This window comes from Diceros bicornis, chromosome 3 (assembly GCF_020826845.1).
Source record: "Diceros bicornis minor isolate mBicDic1 chromosome 3, mDicBic1.mat.cur, whole genome shotgun sequence".
Lineage (NCBI taxonomy): Eukaryota > Metazoa > Chordata > Mammalia > Perissodactyla > Rhinocerotidae > Diceros > Diceros bicornis.
In genome coordinates, this window is record NC_080742.1 from 8,845,849 (window position 1) to 8,864,951 (window position 19,103).

At 42.8% G+C, this 19,103-nt stretch overlaps 1 gene segment (V, D, J or C); it reads left to right on the top strand.

Moving 5' to 3' along the window:
• Positions 1 to 243: 243 nt before the first annotated feature.
• LOC131392774 (T cell receptor gamma constant 2-like) overlaps positions 244 to 19,103 on the top strand; it is a 43,069-nt gene continuing 24,209 nt past the window's right edge. Inside the window, 2 exon segments of the C gene segment in view lie at positions 244 to 439; positions 555 to 860. Of these exon segments, the coding sequence occupies positions 397 to 439; positions 555 to 860 (349 nt within the window).

Below are 19,103 nucleotides of genomic sequence, written 5' to 3' on the forward strand. Positions count from 1 at the left end.
GGGACAGGCCAGCTTCATCCGTGCTTCTCCTGCCCACCCCGTGGGCTCCAGATGGTCCCTCCCTCTGTCCTGGGCTCTCAGGGCCCCTGGCCTCTCCTCTTCTGGAGAGGGCCTGCTCTCAGCCTGCCACAGGAGGGCTCTCAAGAAATGGGTGGGCAGAGAGGCAGGCTCCTCCCCCGTCCTCCCCCAGCACCGCCCCCTCTGGGTGATCAGCCTGGCGGTCTTCTAGGAGAGCCCCTCAGTCACTGCCCTGCCTGGGACGCTGTCCAGAAGCAGCTCTAACTCCCTGCCTCGTGTCCTGGGCTCACTGTCTTCTGAGCGGGACTGGAGTTCTGAGAGGGTGCTCCGCTCCTCCTGTCATCTCTCCCTTTCCTTCTGAGGCCCAAGGAGGAAGGCATGCTGCGGGCTCTAGCCCTCCTTCTAGCTTTCCTGGCTCCTGGTGAGTGTGCTGCCTAGATGCTCCGGGGAGTTTTCTTTTTTTTTTTTCAATGGGAGGCCACACTAAGGAATTACTGTTACCTCTTCCTCATTACTTTTTGTTGTTCCCATAACAGCCACTCAGATATCTTCCAACTTGGAAGGGACTCAGATGTCCATCACCAAGCAGGCTGGGTCATCTGCTGTAATCACTTGTGATATTAAACAAAGCAGCGACTACGTCCACTGGTACCGATACCAGGAGGGGATGGCCCCACAACGCCTTCTCTACTACCAGTTCTCCAGCTCAAAGGTTGTGAGTGAACCCGGAATCAGTTCATGGAAATACCAAGCTTATATAAGGACAGGAAGGACCTGTAAACTTTTAATCAAAATTCTGGAAGAAAGTGATTCTGGTGTGTATTACTGTGCTGCCTGGGAGAGGCACAGTGATTCAGACCTCCCCTACACTGCACTGAAAATTTTGCTTGTGGCTGCCAAGAGCAGCCCAGAACACAGGATAGACCAGCCACAGCTTCAATTCCTGCCCTGACTACACTGTGCTCTGAACAAAGAGAGACCCTGAGCTCCATGCCCAACCCACACCGTTATATCCCACTGCCCGCCCCCCCCCCCCCCGCCCAATGAGCCATAGCACTTCCCTAGAGATGAATCTCCCATGTCCAGGCCTTAGGCAAACAGTCTGGCAGACAGCATGTTCTTTCAGCTCTCCTAGGAGCTACTGGAATCCAATTTAATTTGCTTCCTGTGACAGACAAGGTCACCTAGATTTGATGTGCTAGGGGAGACATTTAGGAGAGCAATATGGGAAGGTTTGTGGCACTGAATCATTTATCCAGAAAAAATGCTTGGGAAAGGAGCCCATGCATTTCTCAGGAGAATGAGAAATGATTGAATGAAAATCTTGGACTTCATGAAGACCTCAAGCTAGAATCTGATTTATCTTTGGACAAACTGATATTTCCCTCACCATAATCAGCCATGGCACTGTTGATACAGTGAAAGTGTAGGAATAAAGTGATTGTTGTAGAGATGCCAACTATTGTATTCTACTCACACCTTCTTTTGAAGTTCAGCCACAGCCAGAACTGTTCTGTCTTAAACAAGTAAAGCCAAAGCTCCTTTCCACCCCTCCCCCAACATTGACATGGTCAGGTCCTAAAGTGGAATGAGTCTTATGAGATCATTTTTGTATCAGTGATTAGAATTAAGGGACATTTTGGGTGTACAAAAATTCTGGATTGACATGTGTCTGGTCTCTTGTGTATTGAATCCTCCAACTTTCTGCCAGATCTCTTCACATTTACTGCAGCTTAGAGTTTAAGCCCCTAGAACAGTGTTTCTCAAACAGTGGTCCATGGACCACCTGCATCAGAAGCACCTGGGAGGTTTGAATAAAAGTACAGGTTTGGGGTAACATCCAACAAAACAAATCAGAAATTTAGGATGAAAGCTGAAAATGTGTGTTTTTCAATGACCTCCACACTGATTCTTACTCAAATTCATTTGTAAGAACTGCTGTCCTAGCAGTAACAGCTAGGGCAATGTGTCTCCCTCCCAAATGGGCCCGTTCCCAGCCTGACACAAGTTGCATTCTAGAAAGGTGCTCTTGGGCTTCCTCCCAACACACAAACCCCTCCTCTCTTATCACACACGCTGCTGCTCTAACGTTTCTCCATGATAATTCCACCAGAACCACAGGTGGAAACTTCTGGTCCTTCTCACTTCTGTGACCTCAGGCAAGAAGAATTGTATCCTGAATGAACCAGCTCTAACTTGCTCTGCTGTACCAGGGATCACGTATTTCAACTATTTTGCAGCTTCCGAATGTTTATTTCTTACCTTGAAGTGTAAACACATTCTCATTTTTGTTTTTCTAATAGTGTTAAGGCATTGTTCTGCACATTTATTTCTTTGATCTGCTTTGAATTAAATTTTTGTGTACAGGGGTAAGGTGGGAATCTGAATGCAGAGATCCAATTTCTCCCCAAATTATTGAGTAATCCCTCTTTTTTCCCACTGTTTTTCATTGCTACCCTTGTTATAACTAACTTTCCATAGACTCATACAGCCCTTCCTGCTCTTTCTTCTTTCCACTGTGTGTGTCCACCTACAGCTGTCTGTGTCTCTAAGGATACAGCTAGAGGTGGAGTCACTGTGTGTGCACAACTTCACATTTACAAATGGGGCTGAATCCCTATTTCGTCTATTCCTGTGCCAGGAACACAGTATACTAATTAGTATAGCTGTATAATAATTCTTGCTTTTTGGCAAGCAAGTTCTCTTGCTTTTTTCTTTCAAATTTTCTTGGCTTTATTTTACTCATGAATAAACCCTCAACATATGTACATTTACTTATTTATTAAGTAAGAAGTCATAAGAAGAACTATGGTAAAAATTCATTGTGCATATTACCAAGCATACAGAAACATGAACAATTTAGAAATATGTGATAAAAACAAATACAAATAGTAGTTCTACCACTTTCTTCCCGCACACCAATATAGTGTCTTATGCACCCGCTTTGGAAACCACAGCACCACCAGCACCAATGCCAATAACACATTTCATTGTAAATTCTTCCTCTCTCCTGACTTAGCACACATCCCTAGGAGAAATCATGCTCAAGGTCTTCTTTTTCCTTCAAAACAAATTCTCATAACCCCTTTATAGTGCAAGTTTGTTTCATTCTCTGAATTCCTTCTGGGCTTATGATTGGACACGTGATGGTGTCTTTTCATGTTCTTTACAAAGAAGTACCCCCAAACCTGAGAAATCTTGGGCTTGCTCAGCTCTTTAAATAGACCTTTGTGATGAACGTCCAGGGAGCCCGACTTTCACAATCTGTTGACTGAGAATACTGGTGTGCACCTCATAGAATTTCATTACCTTCACTGGTTGTAAACATGGGGTTACTGCTGTGAAAGGGCCTGGCCCCACACCTGACGTGTCCTGGGTGCTCTGGATGAGGTTGTTGAATTTGAAATGACAGGTTCACTGCATGAAAGGTGCTCACACTAGAACAGAGGGAGTGGGTGTTCTGATCCTGCCTGAGCTGCTCACGGTCTGTAATATTGAAGGAGTCACCTTCATTTTGGGAGCTGTTTTCTCATCTTTAAAAATGAGAAACAATGAGACTTCTGGTAGGAAGGGTTCCTCTTTCGTCTTCAAGTGTCTAAGCTTCTGTGTTTCCTTAGCAAACCTATGACTTGATTTTAAAAATGGTATAACTAATTCTAATAAAAGGCAAATGATTTTTTGAGAAAAAATATTTACTCAACCCACAGCGTTATAAAGATGTAAATTGGAGATAAAGGAAAGAAAATTGTATCCACAGTCCTATCATCAAAATATCTCAATGGTTTTCTTCTTTTTGGTTTTCCAGTCTTGTCCATTTCACTAATAATTGTCCTCATGTGTACATCTAATTTATTCCATGTGACTCAAATGAAGAAGTCAGATTCAATTAGTTCTCCAATCTTGTGATGGCCAGAAGAGCGCTGTCATGCATCAGATAAAGTACGCCAGGGTCTCAGAGGTGACATTAAAAGGTCCAAACTTCAGTACCTGGATCTCTGCTCACCCATCAGCCTGAGTCTGGATCTGCTCTCCCACACCCACTGCCCCCAGGCTGGCTGAGGTCTGCTTCCATCAGAGCAGGTTCATTCCTGGCAGCAGCAGGAAGACCTGAGATGAGAGGAAGTCCTGCTTCCTCAAGCAACACCTATTTCTCTTTTCCTGGGGACCAGTGGGGTCTTGATGAGAACCCTCCAGACTCCACGCGAGGGCTGAGAGGGAAAGCCCTGGCTGCTCTTTGCCTGTGTCCTGCCCGAGAGTTTTCCTCTATTATTTTTTAAATGTGTGTCTCTTTTGGAGGAGTATAACCTTCCAGTGCCCCTTAGAGAAGAGCACAGACACACCACAGCAGGAAGAGAAGTAGAGGAAAGGAAAACAATTGTCACCTGTTGAAAGAACCTTCTAGGTCCAACATGGAGCTACTCCTGCCCAGGATGCCAGATCAGCAAACTGAAACTTAGATAACTTGCCTGACCCTGTAAATTCTGTGCTTGACTGGAAACGCAGTCTATCCAGCCAGCCAGTCCCCAACTGCCAAGAATGTGTGATGATCTCCCTGTTCTCAATAAGGTCAGATATGCAACCCCCGCCAATCATCTCAATCAAATACTCTTTCCTTATTCCCTGATTGACCTGCTGGCCTTCTAAGGAAATTGCTGACCTCCCAGCTAATCCTACCCTGTTTCTGCATTGCTGCTTCTATGGCTCCACAGAATTCTTTTTGCCCGAAATCCTTGGGAAGAGGGCTCCACTGCTTGTGAGGCACTGTGCTCCCCAGTCCATGGGTTGTCTTCCCTTTAATAAAGGCATCACTCTCATTGCTAAATTCTATTATTTTTGTAATTGGACACACTGAAAAGAGTATTTGGCAGGTATTTGAACAGACTTTATTAAAATCTCTGGCTGGTTACTGTCAACAGTTGTTGAGCTCTAAATGTAAGCAGTAATTGAAGAAAAATTGTTATACTAATTGAGAGAAACATAGTTTTGAATGTAGAAATGTGAAACAAAATAAAATTTTTTTCATAAACCAGTAAACGGATGTGGATTTTTGTCTCCCAAAGCAATGTTTTCTTATTGGTGAAAATCTAGAACATAAAAAAAAATAGAAGGAAAATGGTTCACCCGGTTTCTCACCACCCAGTTGCTCACTGACTATCTTGAAACTGTTTCACGTGTCCTTTTGCCATGCAAGTGTCACCATAATTGTCACTTTCTTTTCCACTTAACATTTTACCACAAATGGACTAGACATCTGTAGAAGGTATAAAAGATAGCCCTGGAATAATCTTATATCATATAGTGCATCAGAATTGGCCACCCCATAATGTGTCTCTTTGCCTTGATTTTTTTTTTTTTTACTTTTATTTTTTTTGAGGAAGATTAGCCCTGAGCTAACATCCATTGCCAATCTTCCTCTTTTTGCTGAGGAAGATTGGCCCTGGGCTAACATCCGTGCCCATCTTCCTCTGTTTTATATGGGATGCCGCCGCAGCATGGCTTGACAAGCAGGGTGTCTGTCTGCACCCAGGATCCGAACCTGCAAACCCAGGGCCGCCAAAGTTGAGTGTGCAAACTTAACCACTACACCAGCAGATCTGCCCTTGCCTTGATTATTTTTAGAAACAAAAGACTCTGAAAGAATCTTTGACCTTCCCTCTAACTGCCTAATAGAATTTAAGATAGAAGGCCTGTTCCAGGAAGGAGCTAATACCATAAGATAACATTGTCCACAGATGGGCCAACAAACACTCGTTTAACAAACATTTGCTTTTCCATCTCCATGTGAATTGTCTTCCTCTCCTTTGAAGTCCCAAACCACTACCCCCAACACCTTCCTTTGTCTTTAGCTGAAGATAATATTTAAGATGATGGCTTTGATCATTCTGGCAAGTTACTCAGTTTTTCTGAGTTTCTCCCATATATACATGTTATAAAGCTTTGTTTGATTCTCTCCTGTTATTCTGTCTCATGTCAATTTAATTCTTAGATCAGCCAGAAAGACCTAGAGGGAGAGGAATTGTCTTCCTCCCCTACATGGCAGAGTATTCTATTGCTTTATATTTGGCCAACACCTCATCAATAAAGCAGAACCCAAAAGCCTACATTTGGGGAACTTGGGACTTGAATCTTGGTTATAGCTGAGCAAGTCTGGCTTTCAGTTTGTACTATAGAAGAGGAGCTCAGGAACTGGGTCTGGTGGTGCATGCTGAAGGACCCACAACTTCACTCCTCAGGCCAAGTTCCCTTTCCATCTCCTTCCTCTTCTTTGCCACCAGGGTATAATTAGGGTAACTAGTTAGCATAACTATACCCATCAGGCCCTGGGTACAATTAGCATAACTGGAAAGGAAGCTTCCTTTCAGTTGGAGGTCTAGGCTACCTGTATATCTCAAAACTTCATTTCAGATGCATTCCTCTCTGATCTTTCACAATGCCCTGTCTTACCATTTCTGAGGATATGGCACTGGAACAGGAGGACATGGTCCTGCCCCCTGGCCATCACTGCCTCCTGGTTCAGTTTAATCTTCTTCCTTTGGCTATGCACTCACACATACACACACACACACACCTGATTCTCCAAAAGGGTGATATTCCCTATAATTTCTACTTTATGTGGACCCCAGAGACCATCTACAGGAACTGTCCAGTTTACAGTCCAAACAATAATCCCACCATTTCCTGAGCGTGTCTATGCATCTGGGACTGGGCTACATGCATTGCTCACATTATCCTGTCTACTCTCCAGATAACTCCAAGAGGTCCCATTATACAGATAAGGAAAAGGAGGTAACATAACTTGCCCAAGACTACAGGGCTATGTTATTTTAGGGCATTTGAAATCTCCTTCTAATGGGACCTCTGGGCTAAATTCTCCAGTGCAACTCAGAGGGTGGGTTGGGTTTCTGGCAGGGATTGCTGTTGTGTGCTTGTCCCTCCCTCCCAAGCAAGCAGCACACTCATTGCTCTGTTAGTATCAAGTGGTAAATGAAGCATGAGATTTGTCTCCAGCCAGACCTGGCGCCATATCCCTACCTCATTCTCCATAGATGTTGTCAATGTATAAAAACAGAAACCAGTTTAACGGCAAAGCATTTATTTGAGATCAGAGAATTGCAATTTGGGGAGCACAGATTTCCATAGAAACCGTAATGATGTCCTGATTACAGGAAGGGCCTCAGGGTTTTTACGGGAAAAAAGGAGGGAGATGAGGTACATTGTACTACAGAAGGATTCACTGGTGCTCAATGAGGCAAGGCTAGGTTTGTACTTCATAGATTGGCTTGAGATTCTGTCATCAGGCAAAAGGCTAGACTTGTACTTCATTGATTGGTTAGCAATTAGGTCATCAGCAAAGTCAAATTACATCGGTCCTTACAAACAGGATTTCTTGTCCTTACTGACTGCTTGGAATGTTTGCAATTTGGTCCAGTTTGGAAGGTCAAGAAAACAAGATGAGCAAGGCAATTCCTCTGAAGTGGCTACTCTGGCTGTTATAATATGACTCCACTCATGTCATTTTTCACAATGTGCAGCTTTGGGAAAGTGATTTAAAATACCAACCCCGACTTTCTCTTTTTCTAAACTAGGTCTGGTAATATTTATCCCACAGGACTATTTTCAGGATAATAAAACAATGAACATAAACCAATTAGTGCAGTGCTAGAGTGTAGACCGTGTCCAATCAAAGAATGCTGTCATCGTTGTTATTGTTCCACCAACATTCTTAAGGCTTCTCAGAACTCTCACCATTTATCATCCCTCCTTTCACCTTGTGGTCAGACTTCTTTCTCTTCTCTCTCAGGGCCCTCCCTCCCTCGTTTCTCTCACCAGTCGCCTCCTTGTGCCCCCAGGGCAACAGCAGCTCAGGCTCTAACCTGGCCTCCACCACCCACCATGGTGTGGCTCCTCCCAGGAGGTCACTCTAGGATTCTCTCCACCAGGGCAGGAGGCAGGGCCGTGCTGGGCTGCCTTGCCCTCCTGTGGGCCCTCCTGTTCCTGGTGAGTCTAACCTTGTTTCCTGGTGCGGGGTGCACAGTAATGTCTGAGGCTCTTGCCGTCCCTGCTTCACCGCTGTCTCCCTCGCGGGTGAAGAGGCAGCGGTCAGGCTGGAGCAGCTGGCCTCAGTGGCGGCGTGCACGGCCACCCTGGCTGAGCTTGGCCATCCTGCCGTGCATGGCCCACACCACGGTCACCTACATCCACTTGGTACCACTGCTACCAAACCAAAATGAGTTCACTCCCTGGTGAGGTAAGATCAGACTTTCCACCAGAATTAGTTGATACACAGAGTAAAGTATACTTGCAACAAATAGGAGACCACGCGGAATCCTTTCCAAAGTTGTGGTGCTCCCCGAACAAAGGGAAGCAGGTCCTTCTGTTTTGAATTTAAAAGGGACATTTTGTCATCACGTGTAGAGGTGGGTATTAGGTGGCACAGGTGCAGTCTGAAAACATGCCCTCACATACATTGCGTGTTATGCTAATAATGCCTAGGCTTCTCCTAGGGTGGAGATTATAGTATTAAGAGGAGGAAAAAGGGCATTTTCTGGTCACCTTCATGTCATCTGCCCAGGAGCTGCCCTTGCAGTGGGGCTGCATCTGGTTCAGACCAGTTGACACTGGTATCTCTTCCAGACATAGCTCTGAAAAACAACGTTGACGGAGTGGTAAGCATCTTTAAACTTCCTTCGAGCAGCCCAGGGAATGCACAAGTGACAGCACAATCGTTGGAGGACAAGAACTATGAGACACTCCTCCAGGTGGGCCATTTTCAAGGCAGACAGGCAGAGGGATTCAGTCCTGAAAGCAGACAAAGTCACCCCGATGGAGGCCAAGGATGGCACAAGGTGTACGCTGTGGGTGCTGGGGGGAGAGAAGAGCAACGTGGGCGTGTACTACTGCACCGCCTGGAATCAGCACGACCCCACGAGCCACCCTGGCCCCTGTGCAAAAAGCACTTGTGCTCCCTACTCAGCAAGGCCTGGCAACTTCCACCACCTCCGTGTCCCTGTGGTTACCCTGGGGTCATCCCTCAGCATCCCAGACTCTCCTGAATGCCACCTCCCCCAGTCCACTGCAGATAAAGGATGAGCAAAAGAGTCGCTAGTGCACAGGCTGACACAACTCAGGGAGCCGTCTAGTCAGAAGGGACCTTTCCAAAGATCATCCAGGTCAGTGTTTCTGAAGCATTTTGCGGAGGATCTCTGCTGGTAAATCCAGTCGCCACTAGCCACTTGTGGCTACTGAGCACTTGAAATGTAGCCAGACCAATAGTCTAAGCTAACGCGGATTGCATGTGTACAATACAAACCATAGTTGAACGTTAATAACAGTGAAATATCTCATTAATAATTTTTTATAGTGGTTGCACGTTGAAATGATATTTTGGATATCTTGGGCTAAATAAAAATAGTCCTAAAATTAATTTTACCTGTTTCTTTTTACTTTTTTTAATTCAGCTGCAAAAAAAATTAATTTGGGCTGGCCCCGTGGCTTAGTGGGTAAGTGCTCGTGCTCCGCTACTGGTGGCCCGGGTTCAGATCCCGGGCGCGCACCCACGCAATGCTTCTCCAGCCATGCTGAGGCCACGTCCCACATAGAGCAACTAGAAGGATGTGCAACTATGACATACAACTATCTACTGGGGCTTTGGGGAAAAAAAGGAGGAGGATTGGCAATAGATGTTAGCTCAGAGCCGGTCTTCCTCAGCAAAAAGAGGAGGATTAGCATGGATGTTAGCTCAGGGCTGATCTTCCTCACACACACACACACACACACACACACACACACACACACAAAATTAATTTGAGGCTCGCATTGGTGACTTACATTTATTTCTATGGGATAGCACTGTTACAGACTAACAATTTAAGAATCTGACCATCTCCCCTGAAGATTGCATAAATAAAATAATTTTGCAAATAATTTCAAGGGTAAAGGACTCTCTGAAGATTGATCACAAAATGGTTGAAAGCTGAGACTGAAAGTCAAGTCCTAAATCCAGTTTCTAAGTTGTTGCCCTACCAACCGTTAATCATTTTGCAGAGTCAACGATTAGATGCACATAAAACAATATTACCAACTTCTCAGTGCCCTCGTCCGTTAGCAGGCCTGACACTCAGATCATGTTGGTAGATAATAATCCCTCATGGCAGGGTGATGCAATCAACCCTGGTAAGAAATCAGGCCCTCTGCCTTCCACTTCTCCCCTAGTGTCACCCCACACGGGAATTTGGGTGGATCTCCAGCTTCTCTGGACCTCTGTTCTCTCATCTGTAAAACGAGGTGGTTTAACTGCTGAAATTATGTGGCCCTGATATTAAAGCAAAATTATAAAAAAGATATAACTATATGCAATACCTTCTCATAAATATGGTCACATTCTTGAAAATAAAAGAATAGAAAAGAAAAGAAAACCTGTGTTACTAATCCTCCAGCCCCAAACGAGAAACTCCTCTGCTGTTATATGTGGGGGAAAAAAACTCTTTGAGATCTAAGCAGAATTGACACCTTTTCAATTGAAAATTTAAAGTTTATGTACAGTTTAATAGGTGGTACATTTGGTACAAATGATTAATGAAAGGAAAGTTTAAATGATCTGAAGGAAATCCGTCCCTCAGATTATGATATCATCCTCTATCTCCCTCAGCTTATGTTTTTGTGGTTAGAAACTTATAATTAAGACACGCCTGCTATGAAAGAGCCCGACATCCCCACCTTCTACTGAAAGCCTAGGTCAAGGCTAAGACCTCCCAGTATGTGTGAGAAGCGGTCAGGGTAAAGGGGGCTGAAAGTTACTTTCGCTCTGTTTTCAGGTTGTTCCTTCATTTCGTCTTCCCCGTTGTCCTAATAAAACACCATCTTCTTCTAGCACCATCTCAGTGCCTGACTCCAGGGAGGACTGAGCTCTGTGAACTGTTGATAATGAGGGGCGTGGCCAACAGGGGGAACAAGCTCCTCACTCATCTCCTTACAGAACATCATCCCCATTCCCCAAGAGGGGCTGCCCAGTGTTCTGCTGTGAACCCTCACACCACTCTAAACCCCCATCTTCACCCCTCACTGACTCCTGCTGTGCCCTTTATGAGCTCTGTGACCTTGAGTGAGGTCTTAACTCTTCTTAAAGGGGAATTGAATTGAGGCTGACACTCAGGTTCCCGGCTTAGACAAAATTGGTAGCAATGTCCTTCACAGAGACAGGAAGAAGAGATGGGTTGGGGTGGGAAAGAGTTCACCCTGGGCTGTGTACAAAGTCAGTTTGAATTCCTATGTCAGATGTACCTGAACATGCCCAGTAGTCTGGATATGTGGGTATGGAGCTCAGGAGAAGACGTGGGATGGAGATGGACCTGGAATTTCCTCCTGTCATGGCTCGCCCCCATTCTCTCAAGATATTTAAAGCCAAGAATGTGAAAAGATCTCTCAGGCAGAGAGTTAAAGTGAGAAGAGAAATCTGGAAAACAACAACTTGGTGGATTGGGAAGAACAGTCGATAAAAATAGAAAAATACCCTAGGACAGATGGAATGTCTTGGGTTAGATAAAGAAAAACAGAGAAATAGGAAACTCAGGAACTCAGAAAGAGGAAATCCAGTTTCACAGAGGAGAAGCTGCGGTTTAGTAGGGATTCATTGTTCAGGTGGCTGAGGGAGAGGACGTAAACCTGAACCTTAAACAGAAGCAAACAAACCAGAATAGAGTGTTCAGACTCCTGAAGGTGCCAGTACCTCTCTAAGCTGTAGAGTGTCTGGGTAGCTGAACAGATGGAAGCAGACTGAGGAACCAAAGTCTCTCTAGCCGGTTGCAGAAGTTCTCTGTGGGTCCAATGATGCATAACACAGCCTGGACCAGCCTCCGTTCTTCCCACCAACTCTGGTCTGACAACTCTCTGGGGTTATTGAGGATTTATTCTGTGACAGGCAATGGGAGAAAGCAGTGAGGACCAAGATCATAGCATTAAGCCATGCTGTCTCCCCGTTAGACAGCTCTCCACGATTAGGTGCCATAACACTGCATCTTTATTACACCCAAAAATCTTAGCATAATGCCTTGCACATAGCGGGAGCTTCATGAATACTGTTTGGATAAATGAGTCCTCTCAGAGTTTTGTGGTGGTTGTCTGTACTGTGTGGTCTGATCTAAGGTGAGGACCTGGCACTACTGTCTTCATATAGAGTGGATGTGCTAACTGGTGGTGAGGACACTCCTTCACAATGAGGCAAGAGAGCCATGTTCACACTCCCCAGTGGACAATTTGACTTGGTGACTCAGCCAAGCCATAGTGGTCTGAGACTCTTCTCAGCAGTGGATGCAGGCTGCCCTAGAAGAGAGCGCAGTTCATTCACATATGCTGTCACTCTTCCCAGCATTTCCTCTGGCAGTCCTTGGAGCTTGTAAGTTGTTTCCCTCCCCCAATTCCTTTCACAGATGTTCTCCAACTTTGTAATTTTTAAAAATTTGTAAGACTTTGCTCGTTACTCTCCTCCTTCACTTTTTTTCAGTGTGTGTGTATGGTGCAGGTCATCTAGAGCAACCTCAACTTTCCAGTACTAAAGAGCTGTCAGAAACAGCCCACCTGGAAAATGTGCTATCTGGTGGAACATTTTCTACGATGTCTGTATATTGGGATTAAGAAAGCCCTGGTCAAGCTGTGCAGCACCTGCTGCACATTTCATCTGACAACACTGTCACAATGGAGGCAGGCATTCCCTTGGGTAAATTTAAGGTAAACAAGACACCTGAACCTTCTACGTCTACCCTCACCGTTCACACTGTGGGGAACAAAGACGAGCCACCTACTATTGTGCTTTCTGGGAGGTGCACAGTGGCAGACGTTAGAGCCATGTCAGTCAATAAATGTTCAGTGGTTCTTCATTCATTGTTATGAACTGGGAAATCACAGTTACCACCTGTACACTTTTATGTAGTTTTGTAGATAAATGTTCATATGGGTGACTGTGTATCGAGTTGCCAAATTCTATATTTTCTCCAAGAGGAAAATTTGCATAAGTAAGTGCAAATGATCAGACTCATTTTTTTCAGGAATCTACTCTCTCCCTAACAGGCTTTCCCATGGCATCCACGTTTATTCATCTAGGTCAACCTTCCCCACATGCTCTACTTTACTTTTTGCCAAGATATGTACATCACATCATTTTCTACTAGTCAATTTGCATTACCTTGGTTTTTTTGTGATCCACCTTTCTGCTTTTATTAATAAACTGGATATTAGATTAAATGTTCTTCATTCTCCTGGAGGCTAAAATGTAACAAACACAGCATGACCTAACCACAAGCAGGGCTGACTGCATGATAATACATCAGACGCATGCCCTGGAGTGGTGATATTTTATTTTGCACAAAACTCATAAACACTACTGCTTGGGCCGGCCCCGTGGTGTAGTGGTTAAGTGCATGTGCTCTGCTGCTGGTGGCCTGGGTTCGGATCCCGGTTGCGCACTGACACACCGCTTGTCAGGCCACGCTGTGGCGGTGTCCCACATAAAGTGGAGGAAGATGGGCACAGATGTTAGCTCAGGGCCAGTCTTTCTCAGCAAAAAAAAAAAAAAAAAACCAAACAAAAAAAGAGGAGGATTGGCATGGATGTTAGCTCAGGGCTGATCTTCCTCACACACAAACACTGCTACTTAAGGAGTCCGAATCAAAGTCTGCTTTGGATTGGAGTTTGAGGAGTAGTTCCTTTTCTGCCTTAAGATTCCAGTCACCCAACAGGAAGTGTTTGACTAACTCCTCTGAGCCAGGTGCTGTCACAGCAGACATGACAGATCTCCTCTGCTCTGTCAAGGCTGCAGGTTGCTCCTGTAGAGCCCTTTTTGCTGCTGGGTTGCCATTATCTGGCTACACACATGGTACAGCAAAGTGGTTAGGACCTAGCCCTCTTGTACAGAAAGATGCAGGTCTGACCTGAGCTCTGATACTGACTAGCTGTGCGTCAGGTTGATGGCTTCTCTAGCCCATTTCCTCACCTGTAACACAGAGGTCCTGTAGTTACCTCATGGGTTGTTGTGAGGGTTCCTAAGATGGTGCACACTAAGGGTCTGGCCCAGTGCGTGGCACATTGTCAGAGCTCAGTAAATGTTACCTGATTAAAAAAACAAAGAAACAAAATAACAACAAGCTTACATATACATACACACACACACACACGTACCACACATCTTTGTATAGGGCTTAGCACCACATCTGTCGTGGTGTGGCTGACTATTACAGTGTGGTTAAAGAGAGAATAACTAGATATGAAAAGAGTCTCATGAGTAGTCATCCCAAATTAATTTAAATGTAAGTTTTCAATCATGGTTCTGTAGTCCCCTTGGCTTGCACACATTGCGGGGAAGAGTGGCCTTGTGCTTGGACCAACCGCTATTGAGGGAAAGTGAAGTCCATATTTGGAGTCATTTCCTCCTCCTGCCCTTCTCCTTTACACTGAGGTGAGCTATCCCAAGGACTCTGGCAAACACACAACAAAGACAAACCAGCCAGAGGAAACCAGCCCTGTCCTAAGGGAACCTTTGCCAATTGAATGGTGGTTTAAATTGCTGATTGATAGACACTCTGAAAGCATCTTCTAGAATGTACAGCACCTAATATAGTGGGGACTCAAGTAATGTCTGTTGAAGTGAGATGAATATTTTGATTTTCATTGTGGTGCTCACATTCCCTATTGTGGGAGATTTTGTGTACTTGGATGCCTGAAAGATCCTGATGATTTTGGCTCAAATTATTTTCCTTCAGACCTGAAGTGGGTGAGACACAATGGCTCTGAGTAATAGAAGCAACATTATATGACCTAATGAATGCTGAAGAAAATTCAAGAAATTCTTCAGAATCATTGTTTTCATATAACATATCTACCATCTAACTCCCCACACATCATAGTACTGTGGCAAAGTGATATCTATAACCTAGGAGTCATCTTGTAAAAATCATGATTCAAAAAATTGCGAGGCCCACCTAAAACCCATGTTGACTGTTCTGTCTTGGGGGCTCTTTTTATTCAGCCTTGAGAATGTGTTCAATGGAAAGGGCACCGCTCTGGAGTGGTCATCTCTGGACGTTGGGATCATTGATATTTTTTTCTATGTCATTTCTGTAGTCCTCAAATTGTCTAGTAGAAAACACCCATGACTTTTGAATTTTATTTTAAAATTTATTTTAAAAAAGAATTCACATTTCAAAATATTAAAACTCTCTCTGCATATTATTGAGCGCATAGAGACCACATGTGAAATTTGACCGTTAGAAAGGCCTGTAATGGGCTCTGTCTTGGTGACTTTTTCTCCCCTTTAACAACTTTTGATTTTTAGAAAACAAATCCGTTGTCTCTCCTGATTCCTACGGAAACTGTCTGCCAAATTAAGAGACAATGTTCGTGCTTGGGGTGCTGAGGGTGGCTTATTGGGCTTGAATGTCTCTTTTGCCCTAAGTTGTACAGCTACGAAATAGTAACGATAGCAGTAAAAAAGGTCATTTCTTTTTTTTTTGGCAATTTACTGAGATTTAATTTCTCATTATATTTACTTTTATTATTTTACTGAGGTCAGAGTGGTTTATGACATTATGTAAATTGTAGGTGTATATCATTATATTTTGCTTTTGTATAGACGGCATCGTGTTCAACCCCAAATGTCTAGTTTCCATCCGTCACCATACACATGTGCCCCTTTACCCCTTTTGCCCTTCCCCCACCCCCTTCCCCTCTAGTAACCACCCATCTGTTCCTCTTTAGCTGTGTGTTTGTCTATTTTCCACATATAAGTGAAATCATGCAGTGTTCGTCTTTCCCTGACTTTTTTCGCTTAGCGTAATGCCCTCAAGGTCCGTCTGTATTGTTACAAATGGCACTATTTCATCTTATTTTGAGGCTGAATTGTATTCTAATGTATATATATACACCATATCTTCCTTATCCATTTATCCGTTGATGGACACTTGGGTTGCTTCCAAGACTTGGCTATTGTGAATAAAGCTGAAATGCACGAAGGGGTGTATATATCTTTTCAAATTAGGGTTTCTATATTCTTTGGATAATACCCAGAAATGCAATAGAGGGATCAAAGGATATTTTTAATTTTAATTTTTTGAGAAATCTCCATACTGTATTCTATACTGGCTGCCCCCATTTGCATCCCCTGCAGCAGTGTTTGATGGTTGCCTTTGTTCCACATCCTCTCTAATACTTGTTATTGGTTGTCTTTTTAATAATAGCCAATCTGACAGGTGTGAGATGATATCTCATTCTAGTTTTGAATTGCTTTTCCCTAATAATTAGCCATGTTGCACATCTTTTCATGAGCTTGTGGGCCATCTGTCTATCTTGTTTGGCAAAATATCTGTTCATATCCTCTTCCCATTTTTTGATCAGGTGGTTCATTTTTTTGTTGTTGAGTTCTGTGAGTACTTTATATACTTCGGAAATTAAACTCTTATCTGATATATGATTTAAAAATATTTTCTCCCAGTTGGTAGGTTGTCTTTTCATTTTGTTGATGGTTTCTTTTGCCATGCAGAAACTTTTTAGTTTCCTGCAGTCCCGTTTTATTATTTTTTCTTTTGTTTCCCTTGCCTTAGGAGACATGGTATTCAAAAGGTTGCTGCTAAGAGCCAGCCCTGATGGCCTAGCGGTTAAGGTTCCGTGCACTCCTCTTCGGTGGCCTGTGCTTGGGTCCTGGCTGCAGGGCCCACACCACTCGCCAGTAGAAATGCTATATCGGCAGCTCACGTAGAAGAGCTAGAGGGACCTACAATTAGAATATACAACGATGTACTGGGGCTTTGGGGAGGAAAAAAGAAAAAGAGATGAAGATTGGTAACAAACGTTAGCTCAGGGCAAATCTTTCCCAGCAAAAAAAAAAAAAATATATACTGCTAAGACTGATGTCAAAGAGTGCACTGTCTATGTTTTCTTTTGGGAATTCTGGTTTCAGGTCTTAACATTTAATTCTTTAATCAATTTTGAGTTAATTTTTGCATATGGTGTAAGATAATGGCCTACTTTCATTTCTTTGCTTGTGGCTGTCAAGATTTCCCAATACCATTTACTGAAGAGATTTTCCTTTCTCCTTTGTATGTTGTATGTTGTTGGCTCCTTTGTCAAAGATTAGCTGTCCAAAGATGTGTGGTTTTATTTCTGGGCTCTTAATTCCATTCCATTCATCTGGGTGTCTGTTTTTGTGCCAGTATCATGTTGTTTTGATTTCTATAGCTTTGTAGTATATTTTGAATTCAGGAGTGTCATGCTTCCATCTTTGTTCTTTCTTCTCAGGATTGCTTTGGCTATTTGGGGTCTTTTGTTGTTCCATATAAATTTTAGGATTCTTTGTTCTATTTCCTTGAAAAATGTCATTGAGATTCTGATTGGGATTGCATTGAATCTGTAGATTGCTTTATGTAATATGGACATTTTAAGTATGTTAATTCTTCCGGTATGTGAGCACAGAATATCTTTCCATTGCTTTGTGTCTTCTTCAATTTCTTTCAACAATGTCTTATAGTATTCAGTGTACAGGTTTTCACCTTCTTGGTTAAGTTTATTCCTAGGTATTTTATTCTTTTTGTTGAAACTATAAATGGAATTGTATTCTTGATTTCTCCTTCTGCTAGTTCCTTGTTAGTGCATGGAAACACAACTGACTTTTATATGTTGATTTTGCACTCTAGAAATTTGATGCTTTCATTTTTAATTTCCAATAGTTTTTTTGTAGATTCTTTAGGGTTTTCTATGTATAAAATCATGTCATCCACAAAGAATGATGGTTTTACTTCTTCCTTTAAAATACAGATAATTTTTATTTCTTTTTCTTACCTAATTGCTCTGGCTAGGATTTCAGATACTATGTTGAATAAGAGTGGCAAAAGTGGGCATCTTTGTCTTGTTCCCGTTCCTGGAGGATAGCTTTCAGGTTTTCAGAATTGAGTATGTTAGCTGTGGCTTTGTCTGATATGGCCTTTATTATGTTGAGGTATTTTCCTTCTATACTCATTTTATTGAGAGTTTTTACCATAAACGTATGGTGAATCTTGTCAAATGCTTTCTCTGCATCTTTTGAGATGATCCTGTTGTTTTTATTCTTCATTTAATTAAATTGGTGTATCACATTGATTGATTTGTGGATGTTGAACTACCCTTGAATCCCTGGAAGAAATTACACATGATCATGCTGTATTGTCCTTTTAATGTATTGTTGTATTCAACCTGCTAGTATTGTTGAGAATTTTGCATCTATGTTCACCAACAATATTGGCCTATAATTTTCCTTTTTGTGTCACCTTTAGTTGTTGTTTGTACCAGGGTAATGTTGAAATTGTAAATGACTTAGGAAGCGTCCCCCTCTCTTCGATTTTTTGGAAAAGTATGAGAAAAACAAGTATTAAATCGTCTTTGAACGTTTGGTAGAATTCACCAGAGAAGTCATCTAGCCCTGTACTTTTGTATTTGGAGGGTTTTGATTGCTGTTTAAATCTCCTTGCAAGTGATTGGTTTATTCATATTCTCTATTTGTTCTTGATTTGGTTTTGGAAGGTTATATGATTCCGGGAATTCATCCATTCTTCTAGGTTATACAATTTGTTGGCTTATAGTGTTTCATAGTATTCTCTTATAATCCTTTGTATTTCTGTGGTATCTGTTGTAATTTCTCCTCTTTCATTTTTTTTTAATTTTTTGTTTATTGCAGTAACATTGGTTTATAACATTGTAAAAATTTGAGGTGTACATCATTGTACTTCTATTTCTGTGTAGATTACATCATGTTCACCACCAAAATACTAATTACAACCCATCACCACACACATGTACTGAATTATCCCTTTCACCCTCCTCCCTCCCCCCTTCCCCTCTGGTAACCACCAATCCAATCTCTGTCTCTATGTGTTTGTTTATTGTTGTTCTTATCTACTACTTAATGAAGGAAATCATACGGTATTTGACCTTCTCCCTCTGACTTATTTCACTTTGCATTATACCCTCAATGTCCATCCATGTTGTCACAAAGGGCTGGATTTCATCATTTCTTATGGCTGAGTAGTATTCCATTGTGTATATATACCACATCTTCTTTATCCATTCAT